This window comes from Oikopleura dioica, chromosome 2 (assembly GCF_907165135.1).
Source record: "Oikopleura dioica chromosome 2, OKI2018_I68_1.0, whole genome shotgun sequence".
Classification (NCBI taxonomy): domain Eukaryota; kingdom Metazoa; phylum Chordata; class Appendicularia; order Copelata; family Oikopleuridae; genus Oikopleura; species Oikopleura dioica.
Window position 1 is genome coordinate 12,166,275 of NC_137292.1, and position 24,781 is coordinate 12,191,055.

Here is a 24,781-nt window from a genome sequence, read left to right on the forward strand (position 1 = left end):
CCACACCTTTTCCATTTTGAAAAAGAAATCTTTGGTCTACTACGAATTAACCCGGGTTAGAATGATCTCTGTGTGCAGCCCGGCAATCGCAATTCTTGCGGGCGGATTATTCAAGATAACGTTCTAAATCAATGGAATTTTTCATCATTCAACGTCATTTCATCCCATTCTTCAGACAGGAACAACTCACTTATCACAAGATTACTCAGAAACTTATAAAACGAATTTTGAACAGCGAAAATATCGAAATTTTCTTCTCAAAAGAAGGTTACTTGATTGAAGAAGCATTTTGATTGGCTTAGAAATGGTAGAATGGCGCTATTTTTGACCAACATTTTGATTGGATAAATTTTCTTTCTGGCGACCAATCACAATGCAGAAAATTCTAAACAGCGCCACCACCATTCGAAATGAAGAGCCAATAAGAGATTTTTGATTCTAATTTTGCAGAAATCAAGCATAGAACGTTTAATTTCTCAAATCGGACAAACTTCCGATAAGCAGAATTATTACCGCTAGACAACGTCATTATTCATCAAACATCCGAAGCTCCACTAATTGAGTTGTTCATGATGAGCTTATTGCAAGTTCTATTTTCCGCTTCGCCCAGCGTTTTTCCGCGAGCGAATATTTTTCATTCCAACAGTTGCTGTTTATTTTTTCCACTCCGTCCACATGCTAATTGAGTTTAATGTCAATTTGAATATTGTTGTCAAATAATCGGTTGCTCATTCAATTAAATCTAATCAAATCAAGGTGGCAAAGTGTATTGTCCGCAGATTTTTTGTAAAGAGAAGCTCAACTTTCTTGAAGAAATAATTGAACTCTAAAGAGTCGTAGTTTTTCAAACAGAATTAAAAGATGATGTTTGCAAAAAAATAAAGCTGTTCGCCAACGACCTGATCCTTGTCTGATCCTTGCAGATAATCTAAAGTCACATGCTCTCCAAGTTCAAATTACGGAAGACCCAATGGTGCTTTTAGGCTGGATTCTTGCCCCGCTCGGTGATTTTGGCGTCTCAAATCGGCCCGGATTTCCGAGCTTAGCCGGCGAAGCTGAATTTCGACGATGTTCAATGTGCCACGATCAGCTCAACCGGATTAGCGAAATTCGCTCAAGAGGATCAGACGAGCAACATGACGTTCCAGTTACTGACAATTTAGAAGCGAGTTTAGCCAACATTCGTTGAACGAGATAAATGTGATTATTGAGGATCTACTCGACAGAAAAATTGGCTAATTTTCTTCGACATACGCTTCAGTGAATAGATACGATCTCTCTTCCCTAAATCAATTCCGATTTACTTGTTTGCCAAGAAGATAAAATCTACCACATAACAATAAGCTACTACTCTAAATCTCGATTGTTTTCTTCTCTAACATTTCTTCTATTGCCGGTAGCGGAAGTTCGTTTGAGAATTTTCAATTAATCAATATTCATATTCTCAATTCTTTTGTTTTCTGTTGATAAGGAACAGTTTCACCTCTTTTAAATTTTTAACTAATAAAAAAACGAGAATTTTTTTCAGGAAAAAAACTTCAAAAATGATCAACTTTTTTAGATTCAAAAAATAAAATACGTGAAGTTATTGAAGATAAAAATAGCCTCTTTTGTTGAATTTCGTTATCATTCGATCATTTATCGGTAAAATCGTAAAGAGTTATGAGGTGTGTCCCGATTGATGCGAGATGCGAGATTCGAGGAATCTTTAAAACCTGCCCGCGCTGGTTTGAATCCTTTTTTATTGTTTGTAAAAGAGTCTCAAACGAATACCTCTGAAGAACTGAGTACTGTTATCACTTTTCTCAAAAAAGAATCTCAGAAGAAGAAAAAAGTGAGTTTGGCTTTTCTCCAGATAGGGGTCAGAGAACTCGTGTCCGTCAGAATCGTGCTTTTTATTACCTCGCTGATTGATTTGATTGGTTTTGATAAGCGAGATTAAATAGAGAACTCAGAGCGATTTCTTGATTTTAAGAAGGTCCGTCAATTATAATTTATAAAGTGAGTCAGGGAGGGAAATTTAATCTTGTAGTTTCTAATGTCTCTTTTTAAAGTTTACCTAATGTCCCCTTGCTATAGATTTTTTGTATTTTGCAATTCTGGCAAGGAAGGTACTGAGATATGATCTAATACAGAAATCGGATGGAGGAAGGAAAAGGGAACCTGAGGGAGTATGAAATTGGCGGATTTGGCCCATTCCGGGACAAATCCAAGCCTCCCATTAGCTGCGCTCAGGAATTTGTTGCGCGTACTGGGGAAGAGCAAAATAAATCCCCGCTTTGCTATAAACAGCACTGAACACGTTCCATTCAGGCCCTGAAATATGGCGGGTGGTTTCTTTGAAACGCTTGGCTCTCTGCAAGAGTCGCCGTTTGCAGACTACATGTGGGTCCTGATTCTCGGCTTTATCATTGCCTTTTTCTTGGCGTTCTCTGTTGGTGCGAATGATGTGGCGAATCCGTTTGGAACTTCTGTTGGATCTGGTGCTTTAACGCTTCTTCAAGGACTTGGTTTGATTTTAACCCATTGACGCACGTCGACCAAAAAGTACAAAATGAGTCATTGGAATATTCATTTGCTCCCCCAAGGAATGCAGTGGAAATTTCGAGTCTATGCATATCCGTTGGCCGATTATCCGGCATAAATATAGACGCTACGGAAATTAAGGGCTCTTGAATTTGTTGAGTTTCGTAGGCTGCGTGGATTCCTTCTAAACAAAACCCCAATGACAGTATGCATCGCCGCCACGTTTATGGAGTCACTGGGTGCCTTAACTTTAGGTGCGCTAGTAACAGTAAGAGAAAATGCTTTAATCGTATTCAGGCGGCGCTGTCTCGGACACTATCCGTAAAAAGATAGTGAACCCCGACCTCTACAACGAAACTATTCCTCAGGAATGGGCAAACAACATTTTTATGCAGAGAGCTTTAACCATTTACGCAAATTATATAACCGTACTCATCTTATGCTAAGGTTACTAATCAATGACACGAAGGTAGGTTAAGTACACACCCACCTTCTCAAAATTTTGTATCATCATAGTAGACAAATAAAAAAATAACGAGGGTCATGAACTAATCATCAACGATTTACAGCTCCCGGTTCGCACAGGTTGAAACCTGTGCAAAAAATAGTTTTTCTTGCCCCAAAAAAGTTCATGATTGGACAAGCATGCGCGATGTTAGGAGCCGCTTCTTGGCAAATTCTCGCTTCTGTTCTGAAAATGCCTGTATCTGGAACTCACTCGATCGTCGGAGCTGTTTTAGGAAAGCGTTTAAAATATGAGACAAGTTTCTGAAATGCGGATAATTACAGTTGTGATAAACGTGAACAATAAGGTTTCGCCCTTGTTTCGCGCAAAGGGCAAGGCATCTTTTGGACGACAATCTTCAAAATTGTACTTTCGTGGTTCATCTCGCCCATTTTGGCTGGCATTTCCGCTGTGGTTCTCTATGTTGGTCTCAAATTCCTCATCCTTTCGAGAGGCACGGGTTGTTCAATTCTGTGGCGAGCGGGGGCATTTCAAGCTGGCTAAAAATTTAAAAATTCGGCTTAATTCTGAACTAAGGGTCTTCCCTCCTTATCTTTGAACAACCAATGTTTCAGAAAATAAGACCGAGAGAGCCTTAATTCTCTTGCCATTTTTCTACGCTTTCGTGATATTGCTCAATGTGTTTTCGGTTCTGTTCACCGGCAGCAAGAGTATACTTCAAAACACGCTTCCTGTTTTGACCAAATATTATTCAGTCTATCAATTGGAAGTTCTAAAGACGTGGCACATGCTTCTCATATCGCTCGGCGCCGCGATGGTTGTTTTGATCGTCTTTTGGATCTTCATAACGCCCAAACAGCGGAAACAGATTCAGAAAATGAGGGAGGGTCCGTAAATCATTAATTGACTGATTGCAAACAGTGCTCGTATTTAGGAACGATCGAGGCGAAGGAAGGATGCCTGGATAAGCTGGAGAAGAAACTGGGCTGGGATGCAGAGACCAGGAAACAGAAACGATTAGGAAATGGTTTCTAATTGAGCATGTAAATACACAATCATGAATTAAGGGAAGTTCCTTTTAGATAACTTTAGGGGTCCTTTTTGGGGTTTTATACTGATCGCCACTCATTGATCAATTTATATTATGGCTGCGAGACAACGATTTCTGTTCGTGATGAAAGATTACTGGAACATGATTCAAAATTAGAAATGAAAGCTCATGTTTACTAGTAAAGTTACTGGGGTTTGTAATGCTGAAATTTAGGTTTTAAAACAGCTCACAAATGGTCAAATAAAAAATTAATAATTTACCAATATTTTTTTCGGAAACCTCATCACAAGAAAAAGAAGGGTGAGGCCCATTAGGTGTAAATCCCATTAGGTGTAAATACCCATTTAGTGTAATTTTCTAGAAGGTGTAACACACCTAATAGATATTTACACCTAATGGGTATTTACACCTAATTGTTCAATATTTTTCAAAATTATTTTGTAAAAAAGGGATCGACACAAGCTGTCACACATTCTCGACGACCCCCCAACGAGCATTTTTTTTTGGAAAAATATTTTTTTTTAATTCTTTCTAAATTGCACTCAAGAAACAAAAAACATCTTTTCGAGCAATTTTCGAAGTCAAAATTTGAAAATCGCGCGCTATCGATGAGTAATCGTGACAAGCTGAAGCGTTTCGTCATTTGCGCTCAATGAATTATCATTTTTCTTTCTTTTTTCAAACGAGAAATCTTTCTGCGAAATATGTTTTCTTGCCGACGTTTATTTAGCTGAAGTTTAATCTATTTCCTGCAATTTTTTCTGATAAATTTTTATATTTAAAACTAACCCGTAGGACCTTTAATGGTACCTTTTTTGATTACAGATAGATGATCAAATGTATATTCACAAAAGAGAAGAAGAATTGAAGCTTAATGAAAACAGCCCGGCTGAAAAATGATGAGTCCAGGAGCAGAAGAGAGATGCTACTCCGAATCAAGAGGAAAGTTAATATTCGCAGAAAAAGGAAGACCAGTTCATCAAATCGTTGAGAATCTCCCTCGACCGCTGACTCATGAACTTGAGGTAATCTTTTAGAAGGGATTTTTGAAAATAAATTGTAAAATTCTAGCGTCGAACGCGAAATCCAGGCGGCGCTGATGACCAATTCCTCGAGAGCACGAACGTCTGTCACGAAGAACTTTCCTTCGCGGAAAATGTCGACCTTTTTGGCAAAGTTTTGAAGCCGATCCACTCGCTTTCTTGGGACCCGTTCAGCTCGCTTCTGGCGCTGAGTTCGAAGAACGCGACTTTTGTCTAAATCTGGGACTCGGATCGAGAAGAACTCGTTCAGCGACAAGTTGGACAAGTTGTGTTGCCTTCGTCGGATTTAGTAACTCGGGAGAGAAACTGGTCGTTTCTGAAAGCGATTCTATCGCCATTTTTAGGTAAAACTGCGCTCAATTTATGACCAATAAACTGTTCTTTCAGCTGCGTAACCTGGACAAATGAAGGAACCTGGTGCAATTTGGAAGGCCCTGCTTTGAACGTCTGTTGGTCACATGACGATCAAAAGATCATTTTCGCCATCAAAAACAAGGCAAGTGCTCCGTCCATGTTTACGATTTCTCACCCTCATTTTAGATCTTCATCGCGTCTTTCGAAGGAATCATGGGCCCGGACGAAGAAGCTCGCGAAATCGAAGGCTTCGAAGGCGACGTCCTCCAAATGTCCTGGCATAATCAACGCCTCGCAGTTGCGGTTGAGGGGCTCAGCGATACGCTTTTGTACTCGAAAGTAAATAACTGAATAAATCTCTGTTTCTGATTATGTTTATTTAAGAAAAAGAAGTACTGGAAAGTAAAATCTTACAGCTGGTTCGCCAAACATCAGGTACCAATCATTAATTCGCCAGTGGATATGCACGCTGCCAAATTTAGTCGTAAATTTTTGGAGCTCTCCTTGAGTTTTGTTGAATAGTTCTCCAGATTTAGGCACACGATGAAAAATAATCCATACGCCACATTAATGCCGCAGTCCATGTATTTTTGTTTTGGGCATTTTTGATATATAGGAGCCCAGTCCTTTTCGTCTTCTTCGAATACTTCAAGAAACACTTAATTAAATTTCCAATTGCGCTTATGATACGGTTAATTAATCTAATATTTTTTGAAATTTGCCTTGATAGACATCTCCATAATCTTCGAAATTCAAAGAGTCGTAAATTGTAAATATTTTTTCCTCTCTATCCGCCTTGACAATTATCCAGTGTCCAACTCGACCAGGGATAAAGACAGGGCAAACAAATCGTTTTATTTCTGATGGATGATAACCAGTACCAGCAAAATTTTTTCCTTGAAAGACCATTTGTGAGAATTTCGTGTCTTCAAGAATAATATCATTAGTTTGGTGTTGCTGTTGGTAATGTCTCATAATGATGATAAACAAGTCCAGAATTTTGTCTTTTGTTTCTGTTCGAAGTTTGTAAAGTGGCAACAGATCTCGGACGCGAACTTCCTCCTTTTCTATTAAATTGACCAGCTGTCCTTCAGGCCATTTTTGTATATTTTTAGCGATATTTTCTGCTTCAAATGACATCTTGTAGCCATTAAACTTTTCAAACTTGAAAGTTGGAGTTTTGAACATTTTTCTATCAAGCTCGTTTTCGTATTTCATTGCATTTTCAGATTCCTCAAGAAGAATGGAATTGGACGATTCATCGTTGTTTGTTGCTGACTTAACTTCTGTGTATTCCGCGGCTTCTTCAAGGACATCAATACGACGCTTTTCTTCCTTGATTTCATCTGTTTTCCTCACAAAGGCGCCGCTATGCTCGCCCATTGCTGGAAGGTTCTCTTCGTTGATTTCATGACCAGGTGAGCCCTTTTTCTTTTTTGCGTTTTCTTCTTTCTTTTCGACCAAATTGAAATTCATTCCAGCGAGAAAAGTCTCAAACACTGGATTTCTGCGATCCAGGTCACAAAGGAACTTGTCAAGTGCGTCTTTTGAAGAGAGTAATCTTTTTGCCTCGGTCGACGCCCCTTTTAGATCTTTTGAAGTCGATATTACAAGCTTTTTCAGCTCAGCATGGCTTATTTTTAGAGGCATGGAAGAAGACTGTCGATCCAACTTTCGATAGAATCGTTGCATAGCGTTAAATTTAACCATCCATGTTGTACCAGTTTTTTGCGTTGTTTTTATTGGCCATTTTCCATCTTCAAGATAGCTCAACTCATCGTTAAACGTCGTTTTCTTGCGATTTGTGATCACTTTGCAAAGCTCTTGAACATCAGGCTTAGACTGCAGACCGCGCAAGAGTCGTGCATTTACACTCTCGCTAAATCTTGGTTCATCGTTGATTTCAAAAGTTAATTGATATTTTAGAAACGAGTCAAGCTGTTGTTGTCGCTGGTCATGAAGCTGATGAGAAGCGCTGCTCAATTCGAATAAAAATAGAGAGACCGTGGTCGAAATCATGGAGAAAAATTTAGGTAAAAATGATCAAACCAAGCCTGGCGTTATTAGTGCTATCGATTTCCCCAGTTTTGATCATATTGGATGATTTATCGGCCCATTCACTAGGCTTGAATGTGGCGTCTTCGTTGAAATAGTTCTTGAGGAGGTAGTCGCGATAAGCGATCCATCCATTCTTCTTTTTCTTCTTTTCGCCGTCATCAACATCCACCTTTTCTTTCGCGTTTTCGTCATCATCAACATCCACCTCTTTTTTCGCGTTTTCGTCATCAACATCCATCGACTCAACAGCATTACCGTCGATTTCAAGATTTTTTTGGCACTCTTCTGTGATGATTTCGATGAAAACAGCCCGAAATTCATCTTGTCCAACAGGGAAATAAGGCGCAGAATACAGACAATTCCTTATTGATTTTATAAAATGAAATTAACTGACTTTCACAATACTAATCCCCCTTTTAGAAACCCTCAACGATGATCAATAGATCAGAACAAGAAGCTCAATCAAAAGGAAATGTTGAACATGATCCGTCACGGAGCGAGAAAGATCTTCGCTGGCGAATGCACAGGAGCTCTCGATGTCAATCTGAACATCGAGGAAGTCCTCAAAGCCGGAGAAAAGAAAAAGCTGAGCAAAACTACAAGTCCTTTATTAAGTCAACCAAGAGCGCAAACTAGCAACAAAAAAAAAATCAAGTTCATCGATACTATTTGCCAAGGTACGAAAATACGTCAGAATTTGATTTTGTGGACGATTTTTAATTGATTTCAAATAATACCCATTCTAAGCGCACAGTTATCAATACACACCTCCAATGAAGACCAAAAGCGCCTGTGTATTCTTCATTTTGAAGCTCAGTCAGAAAAAATTCATCTTCCGCAGAAGATTTGCCCGAATGGCAACCGAAACCTCAAGCGAGTCGGAGAGCGGAAACTTATCTACAAATCAGCTGATGCTAAAAGATCAAAGGTAAAATAGCAAATGTTAGCAATCTCATTTTATAAAACCTTCCTGATGACTTGTGTCCGTTCTTCCTCCCAAGCCTTCAAGAGGCCTTCCTGTCCTGCCCGGCGTTTCCAGGATTGATACAAGTGGAAGGAACACTTTATATGAATAACGCCGGGCAGGACAGTTTTGTGAGCAGAGATAAAGGATTTCTCCCAGTCACTGCACACATAGCGAAGATTAGGGAGCCCATTCGTTTGGCTTTTGAAGAATGCCCATAACGCTTCATATGTTTCCGCTTTGTGATCTTTGAGGAGACAAGTCATTCGGTCAACGCAATAACCCTTGACAGGTTTTTTAACGCACCGTCGATTTTTGATGATTACCCCGAAAACAAAAGCCCGAATAAGCGACACCAAGCGACTTAAATAAAAAAAACCCGACCTTGAATTTGTTCGATTGATCGCGGCAAGGTTCGGTTACCATCACAAGTTGTGGCCACTGTTTTTTGACGGCACTCACGACACTCATTATTCCATCTTTTCGAGTTTCATATTTTTTTTCAGATCACGAGCGAACTCACAAACAACCTGTCTCATCTACAATAACAACAACTCAACTGTACTCAATAAAGGTAAAAAACTCTTCCTATATTGAGACTTGATGCATATTCACTTCGGCGAGCGTCATGGTCCAAAAAAAACACTATATTGTGGCGCGTGAAATCGTTGCTAAGGGAAGGGAGTCGTGAATCCGCCCACCATCGTTGAAACATATATAAGAAGTGGCATTTTGTCGGCACAATTTGTTTTTCCTTGGCAGCGACATTTGAGTTTTTAAATCGAAGCGCCGCTTTTTTGGCATTCTTTTTGGCATTTCCACCGAAAATTCGATTTGAAATTTCACTGTCAACGACTTCATCTTGCAACAATTCAAGCATTTTTCTCGAAGTCCGGGGCTGTGATTCAAGCTCGTTTCGACGGAATCTGTAAACCACATATCTTTTCCAACAATCAATCAGTGCATTCAAATGACCACCAAAGCCACAAACTTCAAACGCCACATGAGATTTTCTTGGATCGTAGATTATAAAGTTTTCAACATCGTAAAATTCTTTCGATTTGTAATCAGAATTTCGTACAAGCACCGATATTTTCGCTTTACAGTTAGATGTTTCCAGATTCTTTCGAACGTGGTGGTTTTGACAGTTGAGATTCATTCTTTTCCATCCTTTTTAACAGATCTCAAAATGATAATTTTTGATTTCAGCGCACGAAAAAACCGTCACAATTCCAGCATTTTGGCAAGCAACAGTGCCAAAGCGATGTCCACAACATGATTTACTCGATTGAGAAGCGTTTTAGGTAAGTTAATGCCCTAAAGATGCATGCCGTATATATTAAAGGGTAAATCATTCTATTTGACCTGCTCCTGGATATTTTGCTGCTAGTTCTTTTGGAAGATCTTGAAAATCGTCTTTATTGCGCGGAGTATATGAGAACAATTCATTAGGTCCAAAGCAAATAAAGAAAATGAAATTGACCATGCTTGTTGCCAATTGAACTGATATCAACTATTTAGTGCTCTCAAGATTTCAATTTGATGATGAAGAGTTCTCCGCGAAAGGGTTGCTCATTTCTGACCGAGGCTACTTGGAAGTTTATCCTTACGACAAATTGCAAGGTAATTCAATTATTAATAAAGAGCACTTTTCCTTTGGATCGGTACTGGTAGAATCATCGATGATTTCTTGAGTTTCAATCATCGTTGGGGGACGTTCAGGCGTAAGCAAGTCTTTGAGCTCAAGTTTAGCTTTTGGCGCTTTCTTAACCATGTCGCTGACTTCTTTTGTTAATTCCAAATCCTCATTCTTTTCATCATCCTTTTTACGCTTCATTTTTATCTCTAATAATAAGTAGACTCCTGCAGAAAATCGAGAAGTAAATGTTCAATTTTTATGAAAATATCTGTAGACTTAAGTTCTAGAAGCACTAGAATTCAAATTCATATAGTCAATATAATTGTATAACAGTGTTTTAAGCAAAACGACAACGCAGCTGCAAATGGATGAAGATCTCAATGAATACGAAAGTACCAGCTCCGAAAGCAGACCTCAACCTCAAAGATTCGATGGCATATCTTGAGAAATACTACAAGTCCTCCTCAGCAGCTACAGCGATTTCTTTTTTCACAAAGAGCGAGAAACTGACACAGAACTCCCGACCACTTCTGCTCACCATGCTTAGTCACAAAGAAAACGACGCGATCGTGATTTAGTGCCTGAAATTGCTCCAATTTGGCTGCGTCACTTCAGAACTACTACGACCTTTGTACAGTATTGTGCGCACGTCAAAATGTAAAGATGTCGTTAACGAGTCGATGATTATCCTGTCGCAGCTTAACTCGGAAAAGTCGATTGCAACTATTGGCTCGTTAGGATTCATTCATGAGATTTGTCTCTTCATCGAAAAGTACAAATCAGGTACTGTCCTACTTCGTGACGAATTTCCTTCTGTTGTCAATTATTTAGAGGGAAGTATTCAAAAACTGTGTAAAGGCATTATGATCGGCTTGTATAAACGAATCAAACGCAGAGCTCGCTTCCAAAGAAAAAGTTCGATGAAAAAGATTTTGATGGAGCAAGTAAATTCAAGTCCGATGCTTTGGTTCCTGCAGAAGTCGTTTCATTTTATAAAAATAAAGAGGCTTCAAGGACGATATTATCAAAGAGCTTCCTTCTTGACCGGTTTTATTGAGAATCTCTTTTATTCGTATTATTTATATTCAGGCAGATCAAGGTTTTTTTTCTTGTTTTTCTTTGTATTTTCTCGTCAGCAGTCGGATTTCGCAGAGTTTTTCGATCGAAAGAAATGAATTCGGCAACAATTTACACCAAATGTCCCAAAACAAAGAATTTTCACCCAATAGGTGTAAGTTCCCATTAGGTGTAAATATCCATTAGGTGTGTTACACCTTCTAGAAAATTACACCTAATGGAATTTACACCTAATGGGTATTTACACCTAATGGGCCCTACTCGAAAAAGAAGAGAAAGAAGCCCTTGAATACTCGGCTGGAATCCCGATGACGGCGTAAGTAGGCCACAGAATGGCAATTTAGTCCCCCTCAGTAACCTCAGTAGACATTTCTGTTTCTTCTCAGTGACCGACGAAACGAGTCTTCTGGTTCGCTTTCATCACTTGTTTCGAAGATTTCGAACATCTCCACCGGCAGCAAAACGAGCATCTACGGAGTCGTCAAGAAGAACGACCTGATTCTCGAGGACGACGAAGAAAACGATGAGAGCCTAAACGATGGATCGGAGGGTGAAGGTGAGAAAAAGTTGCGTTTTACGTTAAACATGGTTCTTGATCAAGTTTTGGGCGATAAAACACAGCTAGCTCAATAGCAACTTTGATCCAAGAAAATCAACCACTAAAATAACTCGCTTATCAGCCTGAAATTCAAAAAATAACTACCAGATCGCGTAATCGCTTGACAAAATAATTGGATGATTTGCAAAAATGAACTAAAAAATTGAACAGCTTGCAATCAGTACGCCAAAATAACCGGTTATAATCAGACGTCGTTCAAAAATTAAAGTACCGTAGACTGTACGGTCCATAGAGAAAAGTCATCTTGAATAGACATCGCCTGAACAATTTCTAACCCCTCAAATTGAAGTTCAAAAGCGACCGGTTTGTAATGAACACTCTGACGGTCAAATAAGCTCTCTCACAAGAAATTATAGGCGCTTTGCCTCGGCACATGCCACAGGAATCTTCTCGCCGAAATTCCACATTATGCACATTCGCAAAAATACCGGCAGAGCGCTTGTTCTTTCTTCTGAATTCACTTCGCATTCAGTCGAAAAACGCTAAATGTGTTTAACCTATGCTCGGGCGAAAGTGAAATCGGGATTTGATTCAACTAACCTCCGGGTTCCCACGCGTGACAGCAGCTCAGTTGCGTGAGGCGACAAATGACTGTAGAAGCTATTTACAATTAACTCTAAGTCTTCTAGAGATGCGATACATGTTCAGCCACTTACAAGCATTCTCCGCCTGCTTAGACGCATTCGCACACGGCGGCAACGACGTCGGGTAAGCACCACTGTAAATACCGATTTAAATTTGCTCGTTCGAGAATAAGAACCGGATCAAGACAAAGGGTTCTCACGTTCTCAGTCGCCGGATAAGCTCCAATTGACAAATTTCGCTTTCTTGAAAGAAATTACACGAGGATTATTTTAACCACTATTTTGTAGGAACTCCATTGGTCCAGTTCTAGCGCTCTGGTCGGCCTTTTCAGCTGGAAATCTTCTTTTCGGGCAGGGTCATTATTGAAAAACGGGATTATTGAACCTTGCAAAAATTGAGGATGAATATGAGCGAATATTGTGACCCCGAAAAAAGCTGATGCTCCTGATCCATGGATTATTGCGTACGGTTGTGCTGGCATCGTGTTGGGATTATGGGTGCTCGGGCGACGTGTGATTGAGACTGTTGGAGAAGATATTGCCGAAATCACCCCTGCAAGGTAAAAACTGCAGTTGCCACTTTTCCCTTGCCGAAATTGCAATGGCTCTAATTTTTAACTCCGGTCGAGCGAGAATCACAAATTATTGACACAGGGTTTCATGAAGCCAAACAACCTTCACATTTAAAATCGCGATATGCGCGGCGACCCAATAATTTCGCGAACTTTACGGGCGAATTACACGGGCACCATCATTCCGAACACGCGCCGACTCCGTTTTTAGAAAAATGACTCGGATCTAAGTAAGCACAAGATTTGAAAAAATGGCTCGACTCAGCAAGTTCCATAAATTCCAGAGTCATGACATTTCCATTGACGGAAAAAAGAGGTCCAGTTTTAATTGTACAAAGTTTGTGGGTAGCAATTAATTTCCGTGTGTTGGAAATGTAACGTGTAAATTTCGCGTATTGAATTTTCGCCTCTCAAAATGGAAAAACAGCGAAACTGAATCTCTCGTAATCTTCACGTCTTCAGGTGCACTCGGCGGTACCATACACGGAGTTCACTTTTAGAACTTTGCGCGCCAGACAAAATATTGTTTCTGCACTGACACACATACTTGATAAAGAAATGGCTGAATCTGACGTTGTAACCAGGTTTTAGAGGCTTCTCGATCGACATCATGGCCGGGCTGACTGTCTTGTTGGGATCCAACTATGGAATTCCTCTTTCGACAACTCATTGCAAGGTATAAATTCGGGGCTGCCAGAAAAATTTTAGAGTTTTCGAAAAGCTTTTCTAAAGCTATAATTTTTAAGTTAAGTTAGAGTACAGGCAGAGGTGCTTTTACTGCGCGAAAATCCTATCTCGCTCTAAAATAAAAGTTTCGTTGGCTTAGCGAACCATTATTATTGCCTGCGTGAAATTTCCAAAAATATTCTAGCACTCGCTCGTTTCATTCAAAAGAGATGCAGCATATTTTCTGAATGGAAATCTTTCGCAAGGGCAATTCTAAAGCTCCGGTTTTTATATTTTTCTTAAAATAAACATGCAACAAAGAAAAGCCCTCCAATTTCGTAATCCTTTCCTCTACCCTTATTTATGTTTAATCAAGGTGGGAGCGGTGGTCGCCGTCTCTTTAATTCACAATCGCAATGCAGTTTCATGGAGAACGTTCGGCAACATTGCCTGGGCCTGGATCGTAACACTTCCTGTTTCCGGCGCTATTTCCGCCTTCTTTTACTGGCTTATCATCAAGTTGCTGTAAATAGATAGAATAAATGATTAAAATAATCTTAAAATCGAAAGCTGCAAAGGCTTAAAAACAAAGAGAAAACTATCGTGTAAAACTTCATTTTTTTTCGAAAAATTTTGGCCGCTAAAAATGATCGATCGTTTGAACAGCTGATTTGCGACTCACGAGCTTGATCGTGTTTCGCCGCTCGTTTGTCTTCATGAGTAGCGTTTAGTTTTTTGTCGCTTTTCACCAAAACAAGTGGCGCTTTTTGATTTTTAGGTGATTATTTGACTGGTATTTTGAATGATAACTCTGAGTCTGATACTATTTGGAAATATGATTTTGATAATCTCAATCAATCAGCTTTTGGCCCCGCCCTGGTTACGAAACGATAATTATCGAACTTCAGTTTTCAAGCTAAGATTTTTTCCAAGAGTTAACCAAGTTGCCAATTACTTTCTCTTTGTCATTCCTTTTATAGAAAATATGCAGATAATAAACTACAAGTGCTACAAGCAGATGTTTAGACGGGTCAAGAAGTTGTTTACCGCCTCGGAAATGATTAGGTCAGCCGGGAAATGATATTTCCGTGGGTTACCTACCACGACCTTTTTCTTTTCCGATGATGCGTGTGTTCTTGCAGCGAAACTTTATTCAGCCTATTTATTCAAGCAGATAAATGGGCCAGGAGATGCGTTTACATTTCGCACGGAGTAGGCTCCTCTTGTTCGAACAAGATGGTCTGTGCCGTTTCTAGTGGAAAGACGGGAGCTAAAATGACCATGGCAGATGCTATCCACAGCCACTATTTCTTCTGAGCATCTTTTATGGTTTTCTTGGTGCTACTTATAATTACATTATTGCAATTAATGAATGTCAATCATCAAAAAACAGCTTGGATTGAATAATATCAAGAAAACCTACGTAAGCCAAGTTATTGCACTGGCCAGTGTTCTTGAGCAAAGGGGAATTCCAACTTCTTTCTCTCGGTATTCACCCACTGTCCATCCAGAGACAAGATTCGCTGGAAAATTATCGTTAGGCAATGAATCTATTTCGATCACGCGAAACTCTTCAGACCAAAGAAATCTTGCAGAGTTGTAAGGAAGATATTCCTCGATGAAGGTCTTGTTGATTCTGAGGACATCGGAAGGAAAGTTATTGCCGTATTGGAAATATACAGTGAAGTTTTCATCTTTGTTGAGTTTTTTGAGATACTACCATGTTTTCCTGGTAGATTGTTGAGAAACTCTTTCTTTTAGGAAATCGCTCTCACGAAAATAAATCCTTGATAGTCGCACTCCTTCAACATCATTTAGCTTGTATAAACAGCCTTTAGCGAGCATATACCCTTAAATTCATTAAACTCGTTAGAAAATTAGGTTATTCAAAATATTACCAAGGTGATCATTAGCACCAATGAATTCCTCGAGCAAAGTCGTGATAATTTTTTCGTCTTCGCCAGTCGCAGTTGTATTAACACCAAGTTCAAGCGAGTAAAAAGCATCAATCCAAAACATGTTATTCTTCTCAATCTCAAGATGCTCAATATCAGGAGTCATCAAAATCTCAAAGCCCTGCTTGGGCAATGTCATATTCCGGCTCAAACAGACATCTCGAGCTTCGAAGAAAAAAGTACCGCCCTCGCGTTGATCAATGAACAGTCCGTCGCGAATTTCGCCGTTGATTTTAACTTTGATGTCGTAAGTTCTCTCCAACGGTTTCTCCAACTTTTCAAAAATCAAAAATAATTTTCTTTATATTTTATGATTTTTTGGCGTTTTTGACATTCCGGAAAATCAAACGGCAGAGAAATCTCTTCCATGAGTTGATGCACTCCTTCAGTCAAATTCCCTGGCATAAAAAACAAGATAAAAGAGAGCACCATCGTCAGAATGAGTGAAAAACCTCCTAAAAGAGTGAAGCCAGGTTTTTTCCAATTCATATTTTCTCTCAATAAAATGATAGTTTTTGAAAGTTTTGGAGCTTTTTATGAAGGATTAAATTTAGGCGAGCGAGTGAGGCGGAACAATTTATTCAAAATTATTCAAAAACATTTTTGCTTCTCAAGAACAGGATAGAACCCCTTATGGGTGATGATTAATAACATATTTTTATGCAAGGCCGGCTCTTATCTTCGTACGAATGGAACATACGCGCTGCACATGGAAATTCTTTGCTTGAGTACTCTGTAATTTCAAAGTCTTTAGAGTTATAGAAAGTTTCTTCGTTACCAGCTCATTCTTCGTCTTTTCGAAATTTTGAGAAAGAAGCAGCCATCGAAGAAATTTAATGGCTGCTGAAATTCTTCATTTTGTCTGTTATCGAATATTGAAATTCCTTTGAATTCCGGATTAAAGGACAGATCAAATGCAATAATTTTATAATTTCATGGCCGATTATGGTCATTTCTACGTTGCCACGAGCTGTCCACCACAAGTGAGTATGGATTCCGTGGATTTGAGTGGGATTCTCACTCACCACCGCTTTTCTTCGTGCCTTCTTTAACAAACCGTAAGCGCTCAATTTTAGAATCATAAATCCACAATCGTGTCTAGTCCCGTTTGTCTCTTCAATACTCAATTTTACGTTAAATGATAAAATCGGAAAGAAACTGTCTTTTGTAACTAGCGATAAGTTTTTCGAGTTTATGGGCTCGCTGTCGTCAGGAGCATAATCATTTATCGCCGCATTTGTGCTGTAGTTCGGGTGAAATGCATTTTAGACAGGCCGCCTCGTCCAAATGAACTCCAAAGGTGGCAGCCAGTCACCAGTCCCTGACTTGCCCAGGCATTCCTGACAGGCTCAACAAGCTGCAAACGGGCGAGGGTGAGAAGCGTCACTTTAGCTTCCGAATATTCGAACGCTGATTTTTCGCTCAAAAAATCTTTTTCTCAAGAATTCTTTTTTTTTAATTTATTTTCGTGTGCAAATCATGAAATCAGCTCCAGGAGAGCCCATCAGAATATGTTGCTCCCATTCAACCGCGATCGAACATTGTCGGAACTCGTCTCCGTTGTCGAAGTAGATCTGCTCGGCTTCATAAGACCCAGCTGGAATTTTGTAAATCTCGGAACCAATCGGCTTTCCATTGAAAAGATGATCTCCCATGTTCGTTCCTCCGCCAATGAACATGTCGCCAGCTTTGTTCATCCAAATATTGTCATGAACAACTTCCAGGGCGACATTTCGTTTGAAAGTCAAATCTGAAAATAAGCTTGAAATCATGGAGGACTCTTTTACCTTTGTTGATCGGATCGATTTGGTAGACCGACATGTAGTTCGCCAAACTGAGAGCAACAAACAGCTCATTTCCTCGCTTTTGAACTCCGTTCGGGAATGCCAAAGTCGGATATGTTTTCAGCTCACAGTTGCTTCCATTACAGTAAGCAATCGAGCCAAGTAACATGTGTGAGGTCACCTCAAGTTTTCTCAGCCAGGGGGTGGTTTGTTTAGAATGAAAGTTGTTGGAGACTTAAATTTACGTCTTACGTATGATTTAAAGTATTACTGTAGAATTCATCCTCCCCGATGACATTGAGATCATTGATATTTCGGAAAACTTTGTCGTCTGCGAAGGTCTTCATCCAAATCAGCTCCCGTTTGTTTTCGGCAAGTCTGTACTTTTCAACTGTCTCGCGGCTCATGTTTTCTCCATGGTTGACGATGTATAGAAATATTTGACCCTTTATCTCAAGGATATCAAGTCCGTGAGGATTAAGGTGAGGGCCACTGAGGCTGAGCTCAGTTAGTTCTGGCGATTTCTTTGATCGAGCTACTACTTTATCTGATTCGAATGATTTCAAGTTAATTTCAGCTCTAGCCTTAGTCAAATCCATCGAATAAATCTTTCCACCTCCTTCTGAATTCACAAAAGGCGGGTATCTCAGTCCAGAAGTTATAAAAGCCAACCCATCACTTGAAGTAGCAATATCTTCGGCGCCAACGTCAAACAACAATTTCTTGCAATTATGATCGTCGAAATGCTTGATCTTCAATGTATCTGGATTGTGGCGATAGCCGAATAACGTAACAGATTTATTGACATAGAAAGCGACGAAGCAAAGGACGAGAAATTTTATGCTGAAAATGTTGCTCAAGAAGCCTTTTTTCTCGGTTTTCAAATTTTTCATTAAGAATTTCTCTCAAATAAATTGATCTTAAAATGACTAAAAACCGTAGCCATCTTGTACTTCTCTAAAGGTCACTCTACTATTTTTGATGCTCGTCTGTTTCTTTCTGCAGCGCCAATATTTGACTAACAAAAGAGTTCACTTTTTACAATGCTGCGCTTGAAAACAAATGGCTGTAATTTCACTTGAAATAGGACGCTTTTTTCTATAAATATATTTATTTGAAAGGAGCACATAACAAAAAGGAACGTAAGGAACAAAATATTAAGATATAAATTCTGATCAGAAGTTATTGTGTGATCCACGGACGAAAGGGCCCATTGTCAGGGCTCGAGCGGAAACGCTTGCGAGTCACTCCAATGGTAGCGCTAGAAATAGGCACAATCGTTGATTTAGCCCTGGTCAAGGTTTGGTTGACTGGGACAGTAATTTCTACTTCGGGTTCGGAGTCAGAGTTGGGATTGGTTCCGGTGGAATTGGATTCGGCGTTGGCAAAGAGAGCCTTTTCGATGTCGGGTTCAAGTTTCGCCCGCTTTGGGTTCTGGTTCATTTGAGCAAGAGCGTAAGGGTAAACGGGGCTTATTGGTGACATGGGAATTCTACAGGCGGGGATAAACGGAGTGGTGCTCAGCTGACAGGCTGACTTTTGACGAGCTGGGAGACGGGGGCGAACACCTTCTCGTGGATTGTACATGTGTGGGCTAGGCAGCATCCCGTAAAAAGCTCGAAGAGTCTTTAGATATTCGACAGCGTTCTCTAGAATATCTGCTTTTTCAAGCTTCGAGTGACAAGTGACCTGAAGATAGGTTGTAAAGAAATTGTTGAAATCAAGGAAGACTTACGTCGCGGCCCATGACTTCAAGGAGAAGATTTTTCATTTCATTCAGCGCCTTATTCATTCTCTCTCGTCTTCGTTTCTCCATCAATGGTTTTGTGGCTTGCATCTAGAAATATATGTAAGCTACAGTTTCCCTAACTTTGCAAACCTGTCGATCAAAAGAACCAGGAGTAGAGGGAGTCTTCGGAATCGCCTCTTGTGCAAGTGTTGTTTTGCTTACTTGGCTCATTTTTTCTTCAGTTCGGAAAAAAAAAGGATTCCTTTAATTATTTCCTCGTTATTTTCTAAAAAGATCTTCCTCGATGAAACTCGTCGTTATTCGCGCAATAGAGCGCCGCGTAGTGGCGCTGTTGGATAATTCAAAGAAAGGGAAGCACGCTGGGAATCTGAGACGCGTGTTCTGTCGAGTGGCTTATCTTTATGGCGAACTCGCGAAGGAAAAAGTGCTCTTTTCAGAATTGTCAAAGGAATACTGCACATGACATTCGGGAGAACTTTTGGGCGGATTCTCTACGTAGAAACATTCTGAAACGATTGTAACTTCATCGTTAAATTCAAGGAAAAAAATATTAACTGAATTACTCGTATGCCAATTTTATAACTGATAAGGCTTAGAATAATGTTTACTAAAGGAATTTTGGCAGTTTCAAGAGAACAGTGGGGACGATAAATACTGAAGAAGTCAACCTTGCCTCCAGTGACTCAAGAAAGAGGGGTGGGAAGTAAAACGACGCCTGGAGGCAAGTGGTTCCCACAATCGGGGCACAATGCTCGAGGGCCAGCTACCTCTGACACAAGAGCGAGCTCTGATCAGCCGACCTTCAAGGGCCAGATTATCATAAACAAATTTCCTCTTTCGACTTTTATGTCTCTCTATCACGAGCTCTGGAGCTCGAGCTATGATACAGGCACGCAAATGTGTCTTTTTTTCTGTTAAAACCGTTATGGTAATTATTGGCGAATAAAAAAAGGAGATCATTTGATAATTTCCGTGCGACTTCCGGTCGATCAAATTATGGCTATAAGCTGCCAATTGTCGTCGCAAAGTATGGCGGGTGAGCGGGATTTTCCTCACTATGAAGCGGATAATCCGCTGACATTTCCGCAATCTCCTTGATTTATCTGCTTTTTCTTCCGTAAAATAAACTTTCTGGTATTCAAAATGATTATTTTGAAATGTCATTCTATAAACTCGGCACAGTAGCTTGCTGAGTAATAGAAATAAGCTGAGTGCTTTTAACAAGTTTGTATCTTTTGAAGATACTCTTTTTTCTTCGTTACAGTAATTGTCCTTCATTATACCTTCCTGGGAGCCAGTTAAAAAACGTTTAAACCAGCAGATAATGGTTTTACAAGTTCTTAAACGCGAGACACGTTCCCGCGGCCATTAAGGGTAGTTTCTAGTTTACTCAGCGCCGCCGCCGGCCCGTCGCAAGAGCCCTGGGAGCACGAGTGTGCGGCAGACTCGCGACACTTAACACGCCTGGGGGCGGTTCACCATCAATAACATTATCGCAATGTTCCCAGGCATTGTTAGGCACCCGTGTTTGGCCAAGAATGGGGCTGATTTATGTGAGAGCCCATTCGCCGAACGGCCGCGGGCGAGTGCGACGACAACAACTTTGGGCGGAAATCGAATCATTTGTTATTTTGTGATTCTTTCCACTAAAATCTACGTCAAGCTTTTTTGTTAGAAAAAAAGTATGACAGACGAAAAATTCCTCGAGTCTGAAAAACTCGTTTGAAGTCATCGTTTCCGCAAATTATCTTCTGAAGTTGTTGGCTTTTTGTAGCGCAACAAGGACTCGCGGCTTCCGGATTTATGGTGGAGCGAGTTTCAAAGAGTGCCGGAAGAATCGTCGGAAAAGTCATCTGTCAAGGGTGACACGCTTTTTACTCTGTTGATATTTAGGTGCCTATTTCCAGCGCGCATCATGCCTACCTCCACGTCAATCAAAGCCAGGCGTTTTTCGGCGAGCTCGAGTCAGACCTAAAGTACTCCCTCGAGATAACCACGAGCGTGGGAAGGCCTTCAAAACTGCTCATCCGTCAAAAGGACGTCGACATTTCTGGACTGAAACGACTCCTCCATGTTCTCAAATATAAATAGACGCTAAAACAACAAATAATCTGATTTATATCAGTAATTGATCTAAAAACTTTAAACTCATCTTTAGCTACCGATATTTATTCCCTTGTTCTATGGAGTCATCAAAATTTGGATGAAATCAAGGAAGACGATTTTCGAAAAATCAATCCACTAAACCGCCACTATGGCTCCTTATCCACGCGCGTCGTCCTTTCAAGTCCTGTTGGTTTTATAGCCAATTATCGTATTTTAAAAAAGAACTTCCTTGAAAATTGTCGGAAGATAGAAGGCAGTGATCACGCGTGTGCGCCGCGCCGTCGCCAGCTGACAGCTCTGTCCGCTTTGTGCGTCTCCGGAGTAGCACTTTTTTCGTAAAGGCGAAAACGATTTACGCTGATTTATTGCACCCGCAAAATTACACCCGAAAAAGTGCCGGAAGCTCAAGCTCCCTGTGGAAGATGACGCGGAGACGCCTGCTCCCTAGATTAACTGAAAAATGTCACAACTGTCGGAATGGATTTGAAGCAGATTTCGATCATCTTCTTCTTCCTCTTGAAAATGCTAAGGTTGGGAAAAGTCGGATCTGAACGCAATAATGTTTTCAATGAAAAAAATATTGGCTGTTATATACGGCCTTGAATCCGTGGGAGCAGACTTCGTCGTAAGGACAGCTCGTTTTCTTTTTACAGAGCTCATTACAGAAGTGAGCAGATACTAAAAGTACGATTTGAAACGTCATTCTCACTTTCAAATTGAAAGTTTTTATATTCAAGTTTATTATTTGAAAAAAAAATTAATAAAGCCAATTTATTTAACTCCAATTATTCAAGTACAAGAAATGATATTTGAAATTGTTGAATCTTTCAAAAATTTAACGACCACCTGTCAAGCTCATCTTTTCAAAAACTCTTTGTCTCATTATTGAGGACATAAAAATATTTTCCTTCGTCACAATTATCGAAGAAAATCGAGTTATCAAAGCTCTGGGGAAAACGGCAATGACTGAGGACTTGGCACGCGTATACTGAAATTAATCGATCGACCTCGGTGGAAAGAGAGAAATCAGCCACGTTATGGCCCACGTATGAGTTTCGGGGATGAGCTCGAAAGAAGTGAGAAAACTTATTCCGTATGAGTCCGCCAGTTTGAGGATTGAGAGAAGAGGCGATTTTGAAAAGGAGAGAAGGTTTTCTAGGAGAAGAATACGATGCGATAGTGACAGGTCGATTGTACCAATCGTCATTTGTAACAAGTCAGAAACGCACATGGGCGACACCGACTTGGAATCACTAAGTTCAGCAAGGTAAAGAGATTAACTGGGCTTGAGGACGTGTTTTTGTATCCATTCCTTCTTTTAGCATCTGTCAAGATGAAAACATCCTGCTTGATTACGAAGAAAAGATTAGAACTCTCGAAGACCGTCTTTTCGAAGAACAGTCTAAAATCTCAGCCTTGCTTTCTGAAAATACATCGCTCAAGGAGATATTTAAGCAAGTTCTTGAGGACAAGATCGCAGCAGAAAATGAGCTGGACATTTTGAAACTTGAAAACGAACGGGTCAAGTTTTCACTTAACGAAAAAGACGACGAAGTTGAAAAGCTCAAAAGTGACTCAGCCAGAGACGATTCTAGAGAAAAGATACTAGAGCTTGAAGAGGAGCTGGTAAAAGTCTACGGCAAACTTGTCGAAGTCAACGACGAAAGAGACTTTTTCAAAAATCTCTTCGAGTCGCTTTCAACTGAAAAATCTTCTGAAAACTCGAAAGATGCTCTGAATCAAAAAGAATTGAAACTTGTGACTGAAAAATTCGAAGAGCAAAAAGAGCTAGCCTTCAATCGTTCAGAAAATTTGGAGAAAATATCAGTAGAAGCAGAGAGCCTACGGAAAGAGAACAAAAATCTTAAGAGAATTTCATTCGAAAGCAAAATGTTGCTCAATCAACTGGGCAGAGAAAACGCAGAACTAAAGGACAATATCAGACAAAATCAAGAGAATCTCCTCGTTTTAAAGTCAACACAGCAAAATTGTGCAAAACTCGAGTCTGAAATTCAAATCAAAAACGAAAACATCAAAAATCTATTAGATGAAAGTCATCTAGTAAAATCTAAAATGCAAAAAATTGAGCAAGAACTCGAAGAACTAAAAGAAGAAAGAGAGCAATTTTGCGAGAACTTCGAAATGGCGAAAAATGACCTGCTGATTTGCCGGAGAAGACTCAATAATAGAGAAGAAACAATTCTGGTCCAAAATTTAAAGATTGATGCTCTTGAGGACATCGTTCGGAGATTTCCAGCACCTAAATCTAAATTTACCGTCAGTTCTCAAACACCTATCAATCAACTAGTCGACTCAGAAGTGCAAACTGAAACAAATGCTTGCGAAGATCAAGATTTTCTTCCACCTGAAATTCATTTTCAACTTCCAGATCAACTCGAAGAAGACTTTGCTGAGTATCACGAGTACCCAGAAGAACACTTTATAGAAGAGGACGAATTCTCACAAGCAGCTGAATCTCAAGAGTCACCACCATTGCAAATGTCGAGCATCGAAGAAAGCATTCAACAGTACTTTGATGAATTTTGCGCTCCTGTTTCTCAAGAGCAGGATAGAGGATATCTACTTTCAAATCGAAATATTGCTAGCAGTAGGTCCTCATCGCGTATATCTGGGTCAACCCTGTGCTCCACCTCTGAAATGAAAGAGGAAGAAAGAAAATACCGTCGGAAGATTCGACAACTGGAAGTTGCTTTCAACAAAGCTATGAGTTCGAAAAGACGAAAAGCAGAGAAACTTCAAGGTAGGACTTCTCATAAGATATCTAAAACTCGTTTTAGCTTTGGAACACCGTCTTCTTTCAATTGCTCAAAATGACGAGAAGCTCAAGTTGGAGCTTGAAAAGTCACGTGATCAACTTCATGCATTAGAGATTTCTTCCGCCGTTAAAATTGAGTCAGTTCTGAATTCAAAAAGGGTGGAAATTGAAAAGATGCGAAAGCAGCACTACGAAGATAGAAGTAGACTTTTTCAGGCTGAAAAACATGCCTCAAGATTATTGCGAAGAGCCAAAGATGCAGAGGAAAAAGTGGAAAAGTTCAAAAATCGAAATAACGCTGAAAAATCAGGAAGCGGGTTTTTTTCTTCGTGATGAAGTTTCCAATAGTCTATTGGCAAAAGAATAGAAATGACCTGCGAGTAAGACATTCTTTCAGAGAAGCTTTCCTGCTTTCGTGCAAAACTTAAACTACTCGATCGTCAAGTGGAAAGCTTCTCGACACCGAAGAATTCTCTTCCTTGATATCTGTCGAAAGAACAATCAATTAAAATTGTAACATAATTGGTAAGCAGTACTGTCAATAATCACTGCTTTTCCTTCCATTATAAAGTTTTTGAAAGTTTATTGAAAATCTCGAATAAGAAAAAACGAGGTTGAATGGTACAGCCCAAAAATCAAAATCAGGAAAATTTATACAGGATCTATTTGGAAATGATTCTTTGTGCAGAGTTTGGAATATGATTATTATCCTTGTCGACAAGTTGTGTCTTGAATTTGGAAGTTTCTGGCATTTTGGAAAGGTTGCGGCAGATCTCTTCTATTTTTAGTTT

The 24,781-nt window shown here is 39.8% G+C and overlaps 6 protein-coding genes across 6 annotated transcripts; 4 read left to right on the forward strand and 2 right to left on the reverse strand.

The window, feature by feature from the left end:
* Positions 1 to 1,682: 1,682 nt before the first annotated feature.
* On the forward strand, positions 1,683 to 14,153 carry LOC145698309 (sodium-dependent phosphate transporter 2-like). Its single transcript, XM_081775509.1, has 16 exons — positions 1,683 to 1,834; positions 2,314 to 2,502; positions 2,731 to 2,780; positions 2,824 to 2,892; positions 3,153 to 3,272; positions 3,339 to 3,485; positions 3,607 to 3,702; positions 3,748 to 3,879; positions 3,927 to 4,019; positions 11,449 to 11,494; positions 11,565 to 11,734; positions 12,427 to 12,505; positions 12,670 to 12,730; positions 12,817 to 12,941; positions 13,545 to 13,629; positions 13,996 to 14,153. The coding sequence occupies exons 2-16, from the start codon at positions 2,324 to 2,326 to the stop codon at positions 14,146 to 14,148; spliced, it is 1,605 nt and encodes a 534-aa protein (XP_081631635.1). The 5' UTR covers positions 1,683 to 1,834; positions 2,314 to 2,323; the 3' UTR covers positions 14,149 to 14,153.
* On the forward strand, positions 4,940 to 8,129 carry LOC145700749 (uncharacterized). Its single transcript, XM_081778074.1, has 9 exons — positions 4,940 to 5,068; positions 5,115 to 5,172; positions 5,229 to 5,430; positions 5,474 to 5,582; positions 5,627 to 5,779; positions 5,825 to 5,875; positions 6,670 to 6,858; positions 7,367 to 7,473; positions 7,919 to 8,129. The coding sequence occupies exons 1-7, from the start codon at positions 4,940 to 4,942 to the stop codon at positions 6,721 to 6,723; spliced, it is 756 nt and encodes a 251-aa protein (XP_081634200.1). The 3' UTR covers positions 6,724 to 6,858; positions 7,367 to 7,473; positions 7,919 to 8,129.
* Positions 7,971 to 11,120, forward strand: LOC145700750 (uncharacterized). The gene is made up of 7 exons (XM_081778075.1): positions 7,971 to 8,175; positions 8,246 to 8,426; positions 8,969 to 9,036; positions 9,672 to 9,766; positions 9,984 to 10,085; positions 10,444 to 10,884; positions 10,933 to 11,120. Exons 1-4 carry the CDS (start codon positions 7,971 to 7,973, stop codon positions 9,752 to 9,754), a joined length of 537 nt encoding a protein of 178 aa, XP_081634201.1. The 3' UTR covers positions 9,755 to 9,766; positions 9,984 to 10,085; positions 10,444 to 10,884; positions 10,933 to 11,120.
* An 885-nt stretch (positions 14,154 to 15,038) lies between the features above and the next one.
* Positions 15,039 to 18,267, reverse strand: LOC145698310 (serum paraoxonase/arylesterase 1-like). Its single transcript, XM_081775511.1, has 7 exons — positions 17,943 to 18,267; positions 17,630 to 17,882; positions 17,362 to 17,592; positions 17,049 to 17,324; positions 16,905 to 16,984; positions 15,518 to 15,848; positions 15,039 to 15,142 (listed from the first exon to the last, which is right to left on the reverse strand). Exons 1-7 carry the CDS (start codon positions 18,249 to 18,251, stop codon positions 15,039 to 15,041), a joined length of 1,584 nt encoding a protein of 527 aa, XP_081631637.1. The 5' UTR covers positions 18,252 to 18,267.
* A 221-nt stretch (positions 18,268 to 18,488) lies between these two features.
* On the reverse strand, positions 18,489 to 19,346 carry LOC145699526 (uncharacterized). Its single transcript, XM_081776800.1, has 3 exons — positions 19,238 to 19,346; positions 19,094 to 19,195; positions 18,489 to 19,047 (listed from the first exon to the last, which is right to left on the reverse strand). The coding sequence occupies exons 1-3, from the start codon at positions 19,316 to 19,318 to the stop codon at positions 18,541 to 18,543; spliced, it is 690 nt and encodes a 229-aa protein (XP_081632926.1). The 5' UTR covers positions 19,319 to 19,346; the 3' UTR covers positions 18,489 to 18,540.
* A 2,799-nt stretch (positions 19,347 to 22,145) lies between these two features.
* LOC145700497 (uncharacterized) lies at positions 22,146 to 24,519 on the forward strand. Its single transcript, XM_081777769.1, has 3 exons — positions 22,146 to 22,481; positions 22,537 to 23,975; positions 24,013 to 24,519. The coding sequence occupies exons 1-3, from the start codon at positions 22,276 to 22,278 to the stop codon at positions 24,321 to 24,323; spliced, it is 1,956 nt and encodes a 651-aa protein (XP_081633895.1). The 5' UTR covers positions 22,146 to 22,275; the 3' UTR covers positions 24,324 to 24,519.
* The last annotated feature ends 262 nt before the right edge of the window (positions 24,520 to 24,781 follow it).